Raw genomic sequence first — 19,752 nt, 5'->3', positions numbered from 1 at the left:
GGATTTCCATGAAAAATTATTTATGTTAATTACACAAGTTATCCCTCACAGACCTAAAATATTATTGAGTTTTTTGCTAGACTAAGACTTTCTTAATGCCAAAAGATTCTGGGTATAAGTATCCCTCCGCATTACTGTTCTGCTACCAAGCATCCTGTGGGGTTATGTGTGCACAAGATTTGGGATGTTTCCTTTTTCTAGAATGCAGTCTGCTGCTGTTACCCCAGTGGAGCCCAGTTTCTTTTTCTTAATATTCCCTTCCTTCACAACTTTGTTCAACTTGACATCCTTTCACATTTATCCTCTTGCCAGGCAAATCCCTGAATTACCTAAATTGCTACCCTTCGTAATTCAGTAAATAACAGCAAAACCACCTGTGCTTTTTATAAAAATTAGTTCTGCATATGAAAAATGATTATATTTTATGGCACAAAAGCTAAATGTATATTTTAAAAACAAGGGAAATAATATGCATTATTAACAAAAGCTTTTCCTTTTAATTATAGTTACAAAGGAGCATTCAATTTTAGCAAGTGGAAATTTATCTGCAGCCCAAATAAATGTTACTTTGGTGATAGGTTTTATAACACTGCATTAAGCATCAGAGTGTTTATCATATTTTAACACCTGGGTCTGTCACGATGAAAACATATGCAATTCAACTGGTGGTGAGAGGTTGAAAATGGTTTTGTTATTAACAATCCCCATTCTAATAATAGGGAGTTTGTCAGGCTTACTATTAAGTAAACAAAATGCAAATAAACCTAAAAACATTTTAATCTCAAGAAGTATCAGTATGTACAGAACAAAATGTATGTGTAATACTCTAACCATGCACACAAAGGATTTCATTTTTCTTAAATGTTCTGCATTAAGCCCAATTTTGTTCTGGATCAACTCAGACAATTTTTAAAAAAATCATTCAAAAATGGAAGATAAGGGATATAGATGGAATTCTATCAGATTTCAAGATTTTCAAGATCTCTTTTTTCTGCATTCTTGAATATGTTCTTACCACAATGTGTATTACTCCTTTGAAAATGGATAGGTTAAGGTAGATTACATGATAGAAAAAACCAGAAGAATTTAATCACATCTTTCTTTCCCCCAATACCTGTTCATGCTTGAGGTTTTAATGAAGTAAAAAAAAAAAAAAAAATGCATTTTTTGATTAATTTCACATGCTTATGTGGTTAACAGAAATGATAAAAAGATAGTATTGACAATGTTCCACGAAAGATTAGTCATGGGAATTATTGAGTTTTTGGTCAAAACACAGAAAAATTTGGTGTTACCACCATCACAACTTTCCAGTATTGCACCTTTCAACTGCATTTCACCTTAATTTTGGGATAACACAAAAGTCAAGATGGGTCTTTTGGTGAATAGAGATCTACGTATATTTTAATGACTGTTTTCAAAGAGGGAGAAAGATACCTCATATTGTATTTCCAATAAGATTCAAAAAATTTCAATGAGGATTCTCCTAACAGTGTTTTGGTACCTCTGCTCTGAAAAGGAGTGTTTCCCCACCTTATAGTGCTTGTTAACATATTTTCAGCCCTGTTCTGGTAGATCCAACCCTACCCTTTCATTCTCTCTTTTGAGTGAAAAACAGAAAGGGAATTTCTTGACATTTAAATGGGTTAGGAATGCAAGTAAATGAAGCATGGTCTGACCATCTCTTGTGTAAACAATCTTGTAATTGCAAAGCTAGCCTAGCCTAAAAATATTAGGGTCCGATGCTTCATTTTGATATTTATTTAGAGCTGCATAGTACTTCACTACTTCAACACTGCTTTAAAAATGACAAGGTAGGACTTAGTTCTTGTAATAACATGCAAAATATGCAATCCTTTCTTGTCAGTCTCAGCTTATTTTCTGATTAGCTGAAGCTTGCTGTTTGTAAAAAAGTGTTTTAGGAAAAAGAAAAAAAAACTTGTGTACCTCTGAAAAGAAGGATGACATATTTTTACTTAATAGAGCACTTTTTTTAAAATCTACTTAGTCTTTTTAAAATCTACTTAGTCATTTCAAAATTGAGGGTTGACTATGTTATGAGTGATTAATATTATTTTCACTTAGTAGAAGTAGCAACACTGTAAGAAGAAATTCATAAACTCATACTGAAATAGCTCGTTAAATCTACAAGATATGTCATCTAACAGGTTCTTGCTTTGAACGAGCCTTTCTTCCATCAATTTGAAGACTTTCTGTGGTAGAAATTAAATTAATAAAGAATTATTGTTGAAAGATTTACAAGATCTTGTTTTCATGAAAGAAATGAAATTATATTAAATTAGCTCTACTTTGATAGGAAAAATGTCTTCAGAATTTTCCTAGCCTGAGGATTTTTCCCACCAATTAGAAATTCCCTACAGCACAGATGTTGAAATGCACTGAAGGATCCCTGTAACACATTTACGTTTAAAATTTTTGGAAATTACTTTGAGTTAAATTGTAATCATAGGATGTTTTCTTGAATTAAAGAATATCTTGACTTTTCAGTTAAAAAAGAACAATTATAGTTTTCTTTATTGGACTTCCTTAGATGAAGATAAGTATGCAAAGAACCTTCACACTAAGGTATACTTTGCTACTGTTTTTCAATTAAAAAGCTTATTGAGGTAAAAGCAAATTTTAAAATAATATCCACACCACAAAGTGAATACAGTATGTTTTACATAAAGGCAAGCAGAAGAATAAATTGATTGCAGCTGACAAGATTTTAATGCAAAGTTAACTTTGCTACATTGTACTCAAATTAGATACATTAACTTTTAAAATTTCCTGACCTTTGTGAGCTTCATTTTTCTCTGTTAACATAGCATGGACATTTGATTTACATTTCATTAGTGGGAAGACAGAGTTAAATGACTGTAGATACTGTTTCCAAATTCATTCACATAAAGAGATTTCTTTCTAAGAAAAGTTCAAACCATTTTACATGGGACAAGTTTGAATTACTATAACATGCTGTTTTTCATATTAAATTGGTTTTGAATGAAGGGATAATATTTGAAATTGGTATGCATATTTTTTTCCACAGGATTCTTATTGATTTAAATAATGGTTGCACAGATAGAACCTACCTCATTCAAGGGAGTTGGAAAATGAAGTATACTCCTTGCTATTTAGATATTAAAATAAACACTAGGCAAGTAAATGCATTGAGAGGTGAGGACATTCCAATAACTACATTATCTGTGAGAAAGACATTGTTGCTTGCAGATGCATCCTTTCTATATTAAAATCAGCAAAGAACGTAAAAAAGGATTTGATTCAGACTACTTTCTACTCACTCACGAAGATCCTCAGATGCCTCACTAATATCAAAATATACAGTTTATATTTAACATTTTCATGATGAAAAGTGCTTGAATTAATTCTAGTGAGCTACTGTTTGCACCTACTCTACCTAATATTTCTTTCCATCAGTGAAGCCAGTTATCTTTCATTTTGGTCAGAATTTGGTAAACGTGAGACATGTAAAAGCATGCAAATTTTTATCAGTTTGCAACACAAAGATGACAAATGCTTAGTCACTTACTGCCTTGATGCTTTCAAAGTGTCCACCTTCTTTTTCAAAGTCAATTGGCTGCCCATTGAGTGTCCAGTAGAATGTGACATCTAGCGTGCTGTCATGAAGGGCTTTGCAACTGAGGACAATGCTTTCTCCAACTGTTAACTCTATCTTCTTGGGAGTCAGCTCTATTCTTGTAGGTTCTTGAAATACAGAAGGATTAGAAACATTTAGAGGGAAGTCTAGTCATAGTAAAATGCCAAAATAACACAACTGAGTTCTTCGTCTGCTCATAGCCTACATTCAGAGTTTCAAATACATAGTGTGACATACTGAACTATATTCATAATGCACACGAAGTCATGACAGTGGTGAATAGTGTGTACAGCTGGTTTCATGGAAGCAATAAAGCAAAATACTAAACAATAATCCATAGGAATTCTGGGATGGACTAATGAATAAATTTATTAAATCTAAGAAAAATAAATCAATATTTTCTAAGGATGCAGCCCTTGGAATGTTGTGATTGAGTTAAAATCTTGGTTTTATCATTTAAAACAGGCATACCATACATAGGAAGTAGTTTCAAAAATTAAGTCAAAAAGAGCTGAACAGCTAAAACCAAAAGGCATGATCACATAAGAATTCAGCTGAAAAGTGCCAAAAATGTTGTTGAAAATTTACTGCAACTCAGTGATTTAATTATTATTACTGTTCTAAATTATCTTTCCTTAGAATATTGATGCAATTATTACTTTAAACTAAAATTCATTCCCCTCCAGAAAGGTTTAAGGGTGAGTTCCCATAGCTAATATATGCCAAAAGGGATATTGATTTTTAAGTTTTCTATGTTTCTCCCACTTTCTTTTACTTATAGAATTATTTATTGTCTGAGAGATTTAATATATATACCAATCATTTCGCCATACATCTATGATACAACAGCTGAAGTATGTAACCTGTTGCAGGAATACAATATTTGACCAGAAGGTTAGTCCCTGAGCTTGTTGGAAAGTCTTTTTTATTCTGCCTGTACAATGCTGTTGTATGCTTGACTGCGGATTCTAAGCAATAATGAAATACTAGGAATTTGAAATCATTGTTATCATCAAAGTAATTATCATACCTTTAACAGACACCGATGCAATGATTTCTGCAGATCCAAATACATTTACACCTTGGCATAAATACCGTCCTTCATCAGACTTGGAAGCATTCACGATTCGCAGGCTCCCTTGTGGAAGAATAGTTATCCTGAAAAGGATAAATACATAAATATATCTCCAGCTTTTGAGATCAAATTCCATGATGATATCTTTTAGAGCTAATAAATAGGATTAAGGACTGCTGCTTTTGTAGCAAGGGATGATGAAGATGATAATTGAATTCTCTTCTGTTTCAAAAGGGTTGTAATAAACCTGTTTTACTCCTTCTCTTTCCTTAATTCAAAAAGTTTCAAGGAGGCATCAGTGGATTAGTATTCCTTTGACGCTTATCAATGGTGAATTTTAATGAACCTTTTGTATGAAGCAAAAAAGGTGATTCTTCATAATTTGTCTTTAAAGTTTCACTGCTATATTATTGTCAAATCACACTTCAATATCAAGCACAGGCTATTTCTTTTAGAAAAAAAAATGACCTTAAAAATGAAATATGTGAGGAATGGGAAGTAAAATATAAAAGAGGACTAGAAAAAGCATAAAATTAATTGTATCCAGTCAAAATGTGATTTATGACATTACTACACAGTGTAGCATAGGGACTTAAATAATCTCTGCTTTTTTGTAGCTCAGCTTTAATTTTTTCCTTGAGTTTTGTGTGATTGTAGCTCCACTACGTCTCTATGTAAGGAACTTCGCTGAAGCGTACTCATGAGAAATGTTGTTCAACCATTTACATTTATGAGTTTCAAACTTCGGCTTTGCTTACACAGTATTAATCACAAAATCCATGAAGCTACATAGAGGTGAAAATGAACACAATTTTGCTCTTCTAAAATGACAAATCCCCTGAATTTATTATATGCTAAAGCTGCAGCACTGAAAGAGCAGTAAATAATCATTGCTCCTTTCCTGACAGAGAAGAGCTACAAGGCTAAACAGGACATAGCAACTCTTACTTGACATTTAAGCCACAGCCTGCCTGCAGATACTGTGTATCCTTTCCTGGGTTGGGTGGTGATTATGGGTCTCTCAAAGGAAATGGGAGACCTGTATTGGAAGCCCTCCAGTGGACATGGACCCTGAAAGCAGTTAATCCTTAGCAAATGCTTCCTGCTATCACAGAGAAGCGGAGGAAGAGATGTAGGAGAGCTCTCTCTGTATTAAAGAACATGTCTAAGTATGTAGGTGGCTCTTCCCCAGTGGTGGGTATATTTTTATGTATACCTCTCTAGAGAGGGCTCTATATCTGTTCAAGTAGAGCACTTCTTCTGCTGGGAGTCTCCTACTGAGGCCATGATCAGAAATCATGGAGGGTATGATGTTGTGGTTTACTCTTGAGAAGTATTTACCAAGAGTAAGGTGCATTGATCATCCTTATTAACAGGTCTGCATTAGGCACTTTGGAAGCCACAAAAGGAAAGGAATTCCCTTTCTAGGCTGTGTGTGTTAACATGGAAAGCTGAGTTACCTTCGATTTAAACTAGGAGTGATTTACTAAGGTTTCGTATTCGATAATGCCCTCAAACTAAAGCACTAATATGAGACTGCATACCCTTTTTTTTCCTGAAAAAGAAAAATATACCCCATTCTCTGACTCAGTTTGTGAAAAATGGTCTTTTATTTTCTGAGGTTTATAAACATTGTGGTGGAGAAAACAGAATTTCATTCCAATGAAAAATGTAGTTCCATTCACTGCAGAGGTGAAACCACTTGCTGCTCTCAGCAGAGACAGAAGAAAATAGCTTCAAAAGGAATGGGGCAGAGGAAGGACATGTTACCTCTCAAATTCCCCAGTGAAATCTGATGATGCATCTCCCACATTGCTATAAATATATATATATATCAGTATTCAAGTCAATTATTTGTCTAAAGATAATGTTTTAGTAAGCATAATTATATTAAGCAAATACCACTATATCAGAATTTTGAGGTTTTGGCTTTCTTCTAACAAATAAGAAGGCCCGAAATTTTGTTATAAAATGTCACATCTTTGAAGAATCAGTCTGATTAGCAACTGGCAGGTTGGCCTTGGTGTAAGTTTTGTTTTCGTATCAAGATACTATGTGATCAATGCTCAGGACATCACACCATTAGTGTAACAGTAGCCTTTGAAGAACAGTATTTTTCATCAATATACTGTCAGCATCAGACAAATAATAAGACACTCCTACAGTGTTTACAAATCATAAAAGCTTATACACAGTGTAAGTCCTGATATAAAACTGTTTCTCATTCTGAGCTCAGAAGAAAGATATGCATATGGAAGATCATCTAATGAATCTTATACATACTATCAGCTGAATTTCTATTTAGCTAAAAGCTGTTGCTATCCATGAGGAAAAGAATAATCACTCAATCAAAGGAATTGCAAACACATTTGCTGGTGAATTATTTGGCTCAGAAATTGATACTTTTCTTAAAATGCCTGGCATTCATCTGTTCTCCTTTTTTTTTGTGTGTTAGGGAAAAAAGCCAGAGGCTGTCTATGACAGAATCTAAAATGCTTTATTTATTCGCATAACACAGCAGGAACATAGACTTCTCCTCCCTCCTTGCCAATATGTCTCAGTGATGGAGAGACCACCTGCATAGTATGTCTATATATTTTAATGAGAAAATACTATAGCTAAAGTGTTGTGGGGTTTTCTCTTCATAAATAAAAGGGAAGCAAAGAGAGAAGAAATGGTGTTGGAATAAAGGATAATTCACAAAAAAAAAAAAACAAAAAACAAAACAAACCAACAAACACCTAAATTATTAACCTACTAGAAACCGAGGGAAAGTTTATAATGATAGGTGAATGGATAGAGGAAGGGTGGATGAGAGATCAAGGTGATAGTTTGGAAATTATTGAATGCAAGTGTAAGAAAACCTCTTTGTAATCAGATAAAGGAGATGGATGTTGTCCATTCAGGGACTCTGAAAAAAATGGCACCTGTGCATAGTGCCTGTGTAGAAAAGAGTTTTCATCTGTCTAATAATGGAGAAAAAGAGCCTTGATGTCTTGGAGTCAATAAGTATGTTGGCTTAAAACCAGAGGCAACCATTATTTTTGGCAGAAAAATAATCAAGATATGATAGCAAATGGACATGAGGTAAATTTCAACGTGATTTAACTGAGACTAAATTATCATAATATTTAATAAGAAGAAACACTTTCTAGAGAAAATCAATGCAGATTTGATTTTTCATGGGTTTCAAGTATGATTTTCATGCTGAAATTCACAGCAGGTTAAACAGGTTTAATATACAAATTTAAAAAGTTTAAAGAATTGGATTGAACAGAAGAGAAAAAAATATTTTTTGCAAGGGAAATAATTTTTTTTTAAGTATTATCTCAATTTTCGTAATGACGAGGACACAAAAGAAGTGGATGTCAGAAATGTTATAAACAGTTCATTGACACAAAAAATCAACATAACAAACTGGAAGCCTTAGATGGCTCCAAGAACCAGAATCATAGAAAAGTATTGAATATGGCTCTGAACTAACAGTACTGTGCAGCAAAAGCAAATGCAAACCTAGGATATATCAGATAACAACCTACAGCCAGTCATGGAAATATTAATACATAAGGTACTGAGGAAACACAATATGGGATATAGGACAATTTTGATCATCAGCATTCATAGAGATTAATTCTAATCAAACTGGCACTCAGGACAATCATCAGGATGACCAGGGAAGAAAGAAAACCTTTCACTGCTATTTGTAAAATGAAAGCTGAGGTGTCTGCATGTCAGGTAAGTTTCTATTTTGTCTGTTAATTCATATGTCTTGTCAGTAGAGTCTCTATTAATTCAAATTGTAGATATCTACACTTGGATATCTCAGCCTGGAACTGTATCTGACTCTCAAATCTTGATTTAGTTCCTCAGACATTAAATGCCTGTTATGACCTGGCATCATTAGAGGGACAAAATCTGAGCTGCTCTTCACATAAAGAACATGACCTGGAAATTAGTTTCCCCATTGTCTCCACTTGCTGTGGCTTTGCTTCATAAAATGAAGCAGTCTGATCACATGAACTTAAGCCAACACTACACAGGGAGGGATGTTTGAGGAGTCCATTGCTTTTCATCTGCAAATATGCATCCAGTCTGTGGAACGGGACTAGAACTGACGCAAAGAGAAACTCAGAATTAGGCAGGGCAGACAGTATGAACTTTTGCTGCTCCAATTGATCCATACAACTTGCTCATGTGTAAATAGCCATAACCTACCCAAGACACCTGCATAGGGCTGACAATGTGACACAAGACCTATGAGTGGACTTAACATCTTACAGCACAGACACAGGGGTTTACATCAGGTATGCGTCTTTTTGAAGTCTAGATGTGAGCTAGGATGACATTGCAGGTACTCTCAAAGGACAGCAGGAGTTTGCAGGGGGTGTCATTAACTCCAGATCATAATGTAATGTTAGAGACAGTCTAAAGAAATAAGGGATATGAAGTTTCGGTACTGATGGTGGTGGAGAGAGCCTGATGCTGGTCTTTGAACTAGAACATGCACTCTCAGAAATCAATTAAGCACAACCTTCACTGCATACTGTATACACATGAAGCTTAAAAAAAAGTACCCAAATTAATAATGAGTTAAATTGAAATTGAATGTGAATTTTAAAGTGTATCTGATATTTGTGCATATTATACTTTTCTGCTATGGTTTTATCTGAAGTAGTGTCGTTCTTGGATGCCTGGTTTGCAATGCCTGTCGTTTTCTTGTCAAGCATATCAGCAAGTTTGTAAATACATATTAGTAGCGTTTCTACAATGTCAATTTTGCTAATGACAGAATAACCCAGTAAACTCGATTGAGAATTGTTACAAAAACATAGAAGCACAAATGAGAGTGTGAATTTTCTTCTTCAAGGCTCCAGGACTGGACTTAGATTGACACTGGAAGGTGGCAAAATACTCAGTAATTATAGTTTGCAGACAATATTTCCAAGTGATTACTTTCTCTGTAAAAATTTTGCAATCTATTCAAAGCTACATTTAGCAGTAGCACAGGATTTGAAATATTCTGAGTACAATTGTTTAAACAAATTTCACTCAGATCAGTCAGTTCATCAATTTTGTTTTTCTTTTACCAATGAACTATGTACAGGGAGAGTAACATCTCTGATAACATGATGTTTTATCTGGAAGGATGAAACGTTTCCATATGGGATGTTGATGTGAACAGAAAGGTGTTCTCTGAGACTGAGTGTGGATGGAAACTACGCTCCCAGGAAATGGTGGATCTTCGCTCATAGATGGTGTTTGGAAGTTCTTTATTTGGCAGTCAGAAATGCTTTCTCTTAATCAGTGTGGACTGTCAGAGAGGTAAGGAAAAGTGCTGATGGAGATGAACAAGGTGGAAGGTCCCTACAAATCTGAATTACAGAACTCAAGTACCTTTAGGCTTCTTGTGATTTAGAGAAGAGAGTTGAGTAGAATACGATATTAAGAGTTGCTTATATGGGGAGTTTGGCAGGGTTTTACAGAAGTATCCTTTATTTTACTGTATTTTAATTAATAAGTAGCAGGCTTTTTACTTCCTGCTGTTTTATGCACAGAAAAGTTGTCATAGTGACCAAAATCTTTGTCCTTATTTTAAGGGGATGAGTAAAGAAGTAGGAAATAGAAATTTCAAACTTTTGGTGTAAAACAGTGAGGTCTATTCTGCCTGTAATATTCTTGTGATCAATTTTCCTTTTATTAATTCTTAAGGATAAACAAAATGAATTAGTAATCTCCGTACTTTTACTGCTCCTCTGTTTTACAGAAAAAAATATTAATCAATATCTGCTACCACCCACCATGGAAGTTCTCAGGTATTACTTGCAGACAATAGAGGACATACTGGTTTAGATGGTGGATATTCTCAGCTCACTTTATCATCAAGGACAGTTTTACCTTGACCTACCAGAGCCAGGCTGTGTATTTGTCCTTCCCATGTAAAATCACAGAGCAGAGAATTCTATCAAGGCTAAGACAATGAGAAGGGGAGAGACTAATTTTCATTCTGTTGCATCATTCATAGTAGATTCTCACAAACAGTTTTCTTGACGCTGTGGCTAGAACTTGTTTAAAAATTCTGCAGTGGACCCTGGAGTCTGGATGCTGTAGGAGCTGAGCAGTTGAGGCAGCAAAAATTACAACTGTTATACAACCTTTAGGATTTTACAGAGGGCTTGTAGCAGAGACAGTGATGCAGTGCCTGGAACTTAATAGAAATGAACACAGCTTACACTTGGTGCTTTATATTCTTTAAAAAACAATTACAGGTATGAAAAAATAGATGTCAATTGTGTGCTCTTTTTTGGTGAGGAGGAAGAATTAGCATTGAGTAGTTTGATTAGGCTTTACACGCTTTTACCTTTCTCTGCTTTTAATTAGGTGTTTTTTGGCATTGTATTTTGGCTTTATCTTTCATACTACAGTCAATTTTTATAGTGCTTTGGAAAAACAATCACAGCAATCAGGGAAGCATTACAGGTAGTTAAAAACATTGCAAACTTTAACACCTAGTGATTGGGTAAAGGAGAAATCTAAGTTATTGAAGCGCTTTGAATTTTTTCCCCTGCTTTTCTCATTGCAGTCTAAAAACAGGAGTAAGAAATCTGTTTCTGTGCATGTTGGAAATAACAACTTTAAAGATGCAAATGGTGAGAAGCTGCACTGACTCATTTAGCCTGTGGCCCCTCACAGAGTTCTGATCTGAGCAATCTGTCATTTCCCATTAGCTTGGGTATGGGACCTGTCAGTATCCTTTAATGTAGATTACAAGGAATCGGGACAACTGTTTGTAAATAGTTGAAACCTTTATTTCTCCTTGAATGGCTGTGGGCTCTCTCATTTCCTCTTGCTTTCTCTTGCTCCTTCATAATAGATGTAAAAGCCTCTAACTCTCACAGAAAATGGATGTGATTTATTACTATAGTAAAACCACTTAAGGAAGCAGAATGCCATATATTTTATATAAATGTTTTATATTATCACCCTAGATAGAGTCTTTTTATTTAAATATTGTTTACTTAATTAGAAACATGTCTATGCTTGGCTCAGTCCTTCTTCAAAACAAAATTATTTGGATTTTCTTTACTTCGGGTTTTTAAACATTTATAATGGTGCAATTCCTGTGTGTGATATCTTAGGTCATTGGGATATGCCAAGACATAACATACCGCAAACTACTTCCAGCTCTATTTAAACTAATCTTTGAAAATTGTCTCAGGGCAGTTTTTTTCAAAAGACCCACAACAAAGCCTCTCATTTTGTCCTGGCTGCACAATAACTGTTGTGCATGAAAATACACAGCGCTTGCCCATGAAAATGGTGTCCACATATGTAAATATAATTACTAGTGACTGACACCAAAAGACAGTTTTTGCTAACAAAATTAGCTCCAGCTCTAAGCACAAGGAAGAAGTATGACTTCTGCATTGTTGATGAGAAGGAGATGCTGGAAACAATTGATATATCAGAATTAAGATGATCTCTTGGGGGGTCTTTTTCCTTTCTATGAGCAGGCTGGTCATTGTTTTTAATGGTGCTTCATATTAATTACTTTATTCAGACAAGTACTTGAGCACAGTTTGCTTTAAAGACTCTGTTAATGGCGTAAGTGTCAATGATGATTAAAACGGTCCTAAAATTTAAACATCTGCTAAGGTATTGAGCTGAATCAGAGCCCAACTGTAAATGGAAAAGGTTCAAAACTGTAATTTATTACCTACAGAAATGAAACAAACAAGACAACTTTTTAATTACTCTATATTTTCACTGTTATACTCATTTATGAGAGAACAGTTGTTATTTTTAAAGTTCCAATTTACTTTGCTAACTGGCACCTTGCCCTTCTGCTCAAATATTTTACTCCAAAACGTGTTTGATCCTGCATAAAGAAGCAAAACTGGAAGTGTGCCTCTAAAGATATCTCAGGTTAAGTATCCCAGAGGATAGGAAAGCCTCTTTAAAGTCCTTTCTGCTCTGCATTGTAGTCCAAAAGGTGTTTTAAAAGCTTTCATAAAATATCTTGAATTTAGGACAATATATCTCTAAACATGCTGAAGCTATTCTAAAAAGATGACATTTAAAAAATATTTTTTACATATCATATGTTCTCTTGATCCATTTAAAACTAAAATATATTTTAATAATTAAATTTATTTCCTCTATTCGCACACTATTTCAGTATGAGAAATATTCTGCTACTTAGAAAAGTTTCCTGCTTTTCAAGGAAAAGATTTTTATAACAATTTTTTTTCTATGTTCCTAAGTGACAGCAATGACTTATTAACTTATTTTACTTCCCTTTGAAGTTTTAGAAAGAATCAAGTGCTTGTAGAAATTCCCTCAGGAAAACAAATAAACAAACAAACCAACAAAGTATGTGGGAACACTTTAGTTACATTAATATATTTCCATATTTCACTTGTTAGCCAGAAAAGAAACACCAGTACTTGAAAATAGATCTGGTATGCAAGAGGTGAAATTCAAGCAGATCAGGTGCTCAAAGGGGCAGATCTTTAGCCACTGTGAAACGACATAATCTCATTCAACTTCATGGATCTGTTTTGATTTATACTGGATAAAGACACAGCTCAGAACAGCCAAACTATGTTATGCTTGAAGTGTTACCATTAACTTCAGCAATATAATATGAACAGCAGAAACTTTAATTCCATTGAAATGAGATCCTTGTAAATTTAAGACTGTTAATTAGATGTTTACATGGGAGGATTTCATATGCTCAGGGCAGCAGTCACCTAGCTAAAGCATTATTGTAAGCTCTGTAATAATGTCCAGTCAGATGGAACCCGCTTTCCAACATTCATTCATGTTCTATAGTGACACTACTAGAATATTAACTGCATGAAGGATTTCCATGTTACGCAGCAATGAAATTTAATCTTTCCCAGTTCCTTGAAAAATTATTTTGCCAGATACTGTTGAGTTTAGATGAGAACAATTGACCCCTGCTCTCAGGATAAAGAAAAGAAAAAAGAAAAAAAAAAAAAAAAAGGGTAGTTTCTAATTAAGTTAATATCCATTGTTTAAGACCATCCTGATGGAACTGTTTTCTACTTTAGTGCTCTCTCCCTTGCATACATAGACAGTCAGTTATTTTAGCATTTCTGGGAGCTGAATGCCATAATCCCAAGCAAAATGGCAATGTACCAGCAGCCAATGTGGATGCTGACTGAAAGGGAGCCTGACACTTGGGAATGAAATCAGCAAGAGGCTGGTGAATCCACCTGAATTAGCCAGCATGAAAGTCTGAAAAGAATTAGGGCTTAAATGCAGGCTTTTAATATGCGCTTTCTATGTTCATTTGATATCATACATAAAAAAAAAACCAAAAATAAGCATCTTCTCTGTCATTTCTGGAAACAGACACAAGAATGAGATGAATCTGCTCACAGTATGTGAGTGCTGAAATCATTTAGTGATTATGGATGCATGCAGTTTATGTTTCATTCTGTTAATTTCTTGCTTAATGCCTTTGCCTTGAATGCATTTGCAAAATTGTGGTTTAAACCATCTCATATATGTCATCTCAGTGTAGATCGAATACAGGACAGATGAATGTGGGAATGTCTGCCATGTCCTCGTATAAAACTGATTCTCTTGTCAACTGGAGAAGCTCTAATTATATTTCTATCATATGATTGGTACTACTAGATCCTGAAAGAATGAAGACTGATTGCTTTCAGCAGTCCCCTGCTTCTGGAGGGGTGTGCAAAGCCTGCACTTGCTTCATGTTTGCTTAGGTAGAAACTCTCTGCGGGGAGACTCCATTAGCATGATGAACATTTTGCTTGGATCAATAGTTCACTAGTTGTTTAGAAATTTCTTTACAAGATGCAATGCTCCACAGAACAGTTGGCCTTTTAACCATTTCTGTTGTAGAATGGCTCCTATTTTCTCCTCTTTTAGTAACTTTAAGGTCTCAGTTGGAGTACAAGCCACTGTTTCAATAAAAGTTACAGATTTAGAGTGGATAAAGTAAGGAGATAGAGCAAAACAGCTTTTTAGTACAAAAATGAGTTCTGAAAATGGGAAAGGAATAATTTGATCATTTTAGGCTATTTTAGCTCTCAAAATAAATTTCCTGAGTTGTTTGTGGAATTGTCAATGTTGAGGGGCTTGGTAGGCTATATGTAAGAAAAAGGGCATAGATTAGTATAGTGATGGAATGATAGAATAGTATAATTGGTCCTGCTTTGTAGGTCCCCTCCAGCTCTCTATTCAAATCAGAGCTCACCATGCTGTGAGCAATAAGGTGAAGCTCTTGTTTACTCTCTTCTGCAATAAGTTCTTTCTTATGTCATCTTCATTGATGGTTAAATCTAGTGGAGATGAAAATAATCACCACTAGATCCAGAAAGAAAGCAAAGGATAGAGACTAAAAGCTGTGTCATTACTTGCTTTGTCACTCCAGACTACTTCACACCTTGCAATGCGAGCTTTTAAGTGTGTGAAAACAGACTTCAAAAAACACATGAGAAGTGAATGAGAACCACTAACAAGCAAACCTTGCCCTCTAGTCCCATGATACTGCCCTAATCTTGCTCTGTGGTATAGTAACATTAGCTATGGTTTTATACATTGCTTGCATCCAACACACTTACTACATCCTCAGTGATTATGGGGTTCAGTTTTGGACCTCTCACTACAGAAAAGACATTGAAGTGCTGGAGTGTGTCCAGAGAAGAGTGACGAGGCTGGTGAGGGGACTGGAGAATAAATGTTATGAGGAGCAGCTGAAAGAACTGGGGTTGTTTAGTCCAGAAAAGAGAAGATTGAGGGAAAATCTAATTGGTCTCTACAACTATCTGAAAGGAGGTTGTGGAGAGACAGATCTTTTCTCCCTAGTGACAAGTGATAGGACAAGAGGAAATGTCATCAACTTAGGCCAGGTGAAGTTTAGATTGGATATTGGGAAAAACTTCTTCATAGAGAGGCTTGTTAGGCATTGGAATGAGCTGCCATGGGAAGTGGTGGAGTCTGCATCCCTGGAGGTTTTTAAAAAATGGTTAGATGTGGTGCTGAGGGCATGGTTAAGTGGTGATTTTGGCAGGTTAGGGTGATGATTGGGTCCCTTCCAACCAAGACAATCCTATGATTCTATGAGTCTATGTTTTTAAGGCAGTGTCTCTTGTGAACATGTGGCTGTTTTTAAGATATTAGTGTAATCTGTGGATTTAGAAACCTCCATTACGAAGAATAAAGGCTGTACTATTTCTGCAACATACACAAAATTATTACAGGAAGGTTTGATCTGGAAGATAGCTTTTCTAGAATACCACCTCGTTTCTTACCATTGTCAGTTTTATCTAATTATGTTTCTCTTTTGATAGTAAACCCATCAGTTAATGATCATACTGAAAGGGTCTTGAAATGTTTAAATATTCATGAGGGGTTAGGGAAATATATTTAACTAAACTATAAAGCTGACTGAGCTACATTAGCTTTCGTACATTTCGTGAAAGATCCAGTCTGACCAGTGGATGCAGTCATCTTGCCAGAAGGTGAGATAACCAGTTCAATCCAGATGCACTTTAAAAGCATTGGCTCAACACAAAAATATTTCTAGACAGCAGGAATTGTAAATGGGATCTGGACTGTAATGGACTAGGATCTTATTGACACCAGTTTTCAGGTCAGTTGAGTTCATTTTGTATTCTGGAAGAGAGTCTGATACCATGATTGGAAAATTAGGTAAAACAATATCTATTTTTTCCTAGTGTCAGAAGGTGAAATATAGTCTTTTACCTGTGAAAATGCAGTTAAAAAGACACGTGTTCCCCCCAGAGAAATATGTTGCCAGTAATAATAAGGATGAAAAGGGTACAAAGTTCTTACTGACAAACAAACATTGATTAGGGCTGTTTGAACCTTAAAAGCTTTAGTTTACTTTGGAATACCTTGCACATTAGACAAAACTCCAAGCTGAAGAAACCTATATATATAGACAAATGGCACAGCAGCTGTGCAATCATCACAAGGTCTCTGCTGCTGTAATTGTAATAAAAAACTCTAATGCCAAAAACTGGGTCCTGTTTGCTATTTGAGGGAGTCAAAACAACATTGGGGCATTAGCGTGGCACACAACTCCAAGACTTCCTGTATCTCTTCATACCAACAGCCTCAGTAAATTCCTTCTCTCATCAGCACTGAAACAAGAACATAATGCTTTTTCACTGGCAATCTTTCCTGTTTTCCTAATTTCTATTCGCTTTCTTCAACCTTTTTTTCCTCCTCAATCTTTATTCTCTAAATCTCTTTTCCTACACAGAACAGCACACTATTGACTTCCTAATGTTGCTGTACCTCTCTTTTTCCTTGACCTTACTTACAAAATGCATTATCAATGACATTGATTTGGAGCTAGGAACATAGAGTATAAAAAAAAGGATGAAAAAGTTACTGTGTTTCTGGGGATAACCCACTGCCAGATGTGGTTGTATCATAAAATTACAGAGAGAAACCAATCAGAAAAAGAGCCCATAGAATTCTAAGTTTGTATAACTGCACCAAGTTCCCTCCTCAGGATGGCCAAGAGGAGTACTAATTCACCAGAGACCCCTCTGCTTACTATATAACCACACCTCATTTTTGCCCATGGAATTATTTTCTATAGCCATTTCAAAAGTATTTTGATCTTTCTAATAACTTTACTTGCATACCCTGAATGTATTAGACCAGGCCAGTACATTCCAGTGATCTCACAAGACTAAACTGAGTATCTAAATCTAATAGTGTGAATGTGTCCTTAAAACAGATAGTGATAAAAGGCATCAGTTTTGTCTGTCATACTGTAGTTCACTACATTGGTATCTCTCTTTCCTGCTTATCACCGTTTCAGCTGAGGAATGGTGAATTTTCTTTTTAGTAGCCAGTGAAGTGCTGGGTTTTGGATTTAGTATGAGAATAGTATTGATAACACACTGATGTTTTCAGTTGTTGCTAGATAGTTGTAGTGTCAGCACTAAGTCAAGGAGTTTTCAGCTTCTCACACCCTGCCAGGTACACCAGAAGCTGGGAGATCACAGCCAGGACAGCTGACCCAGCCTGGCCAAAGGGATATTCTCTGCCATGTAATGTCATGCTCTGGATATAACTGGGGAGGTTCACTGGGAAACTTATTTGCTGATCAGAACCAGACTGGGCATCAGATTATCTTCTTTTCCTGCATATGGTGAGCATTGCATTTGTGCATCACTTCTTCTTATTATTATTATTATTGTTGTTGTTGTCATCATCATTATCATTGTTACCCAATTAAACTGTCTTCATGTCAACCCAAAAGTTTTTTTTCATTCTCCTCCCAATCCCCTTGCAGGGAGGTGGAGTGAGGGAGCAGATGTTGGTGCTTAGTTAAACCATGACACTGCTCTCTGAGGTGTGGGAACAGACACAATCAGGGATCAGAGGTGATGAAAAGAAAGATATCTTTTCTAGTGATACAGACAGGACTACATACTGAGTTGCTTGAAACCTGATGAAACATTGCTGAACTAAGAGCAAACCTGAAGGGAAGGATGAGCCTTCCAAGGACACAGTGGCTGGGGATAATGTGCTTATAACTTCACTTTTCTGTCACCAAGTTTGCTTCATTTAAAAATGTTCCTTTATTTTATTTCTTTTCTAAGAAAACATAGCTCCTGTGGTTCAAAGATTTTGGTGCTTTAAGGGTGCTCACTTTGATGAAAAGTTCCAGCTAAATCCTCAAAACTCTGGTTGATTCATGCTCCTGTCACACTTACGTGCATTCCTGCTGAACTGTGATTACACTTGTTACCTCATCCATCATTTTTTCCTAATTTTTCAGTGTTTGAAGTCGGAATCTTTGCAGGGCTCTTCACATAGTTGCTTGGGTATGATTACAGCATTATTTATGAACTGCAAAAAAGTAGAAGGCTGTAAAGTGCAAATAACCTTTCTTCTAATTCAGGATTTCATAGCTTCTTTCAGGGACAATAAGCAAAAGCAAAGACTTTTTTTATAAGATTATTTTATATGCTGCATTTGTCTAAAGTGGAAACCTAAGCTACCATTTAGCAGCAGGGCTGTGGGAGGGAACACAGTAAGATGGAGCCTTTGTTACAAACATTAGGTAAAAATGGCCTTTCGATGTTTAACGTGGGCTCATAAGAAAGATGGGAACAGACTTTTTAGTAGGGTCTACAGCAATAGGACAGGAGCAATTGTTTTAAACTAAAAGAAGGGCAATTCAGGCTAGATATAAGGAAGACATTTTTACACTAAGTGTGATGAAACACTGGAAGAGGTTGCCCAGAGACATGGTAGACTCCCCAACCCTCGAAAAAGGTCAGCTTCTCTCAGCAACCTGATCTATTGAAGACAGAATCAAAGAATCATTTATGTTGGAAAAGATCTTTAAGATCATCCAGTCCATCCATAAACAGTGGTTGGGTAATGTCCCTGCATATCTCAGGAGGGTTGGACTAGATGACCTGGAACAAGTTGCCCAGAGATGTGGTGGAGGCCCTGTCCCTGGCGATATTCAAGGTGAGGCTCAATGGGACTCTGAACGACCTGATCTAGTGAAGATGTCCCTGCTTGCTGCAAGGAGAGTTGGACCAGATGACCTCTAAAGGTCCTTTCCAATCTTAGACGTTCTATGATTCTATGATTCTATGACTTTTAAAGATCCTTTCTAACCCTAATAATTCTATGATTCTGTAATTCTGTGAAAAAAGGAACAGTTAGTGGAAAAAAAGGAAACAGATAAGCTAATGACAGTGTAAAGCACCATGGGTTTTGTCGCATAGGAAAAAAGACACAATGAGTGTAGAATCAATGTTCAGCAATTTGAGTGCAGCTACGTTTGTAATCCGAGCAGGGAAGACACATTTTGTGCCTGCAGTCTGTAGCAGAACAAATAGACAATCTGACTCTTCAGTTGTTCAGCACTGACACAAGCAGTAGATAAATCAGTTTGCTAATCAGTTGGTCCTACTGCCAAACATGAAATAGGTATGGGTTTGCAGCAATTATCCTTGCAAAGGGGACATTAGTGATCCCTGTATCTCTGTGAAGAGATTGG

The 19,752-nt window shown here is 35.8% G+C and overlaps 1 protein-coding gene across 2 annotated transcripts in view; it reads right to left on the bottom strand.

Moving 5' to 3' along the window:
* CNTN5 (contactin 5) overlaps positions 1–19,752 on the bottom strand; it is a gene marked incomplete at both ends in the record, with an annotated part of 341,700 nt that overhangs the window by 60,673 nt on the left and 261,275 nt on the right. For both annotated transcript variants that reach the window (XM_084278561.1, XM_084278562.1), the window contains 2 exons: positions 3,551–3,726; positions 4,650–4,777. In XM_084278561.1, the coding sequence (XP_084134687.1) occupies positions 3,551–3,726; positions 4,650–4,777 (304 nt within the window). The remainder of the gene's footprint in view (positions 1–3,550; positions 3,727–4,649; positions 4,778–19,752) is intronic.

Source organism: Gallinula chloropus, assembly GCF_964237585.1.
Source record: "Gallinula chloropus genome assembly, chromosome: 1".
Taxonomy (NCBI): Eukaryota; Metazoa; Chordata; class Aves; order Gruiformes; family Rallidae; genus Gallinula; species Gallinula chloropus.
Note: the sequence above shows the minus strand (reverse complement) of the source record. Positions and strands in the feature narration are given on the sequence as shown.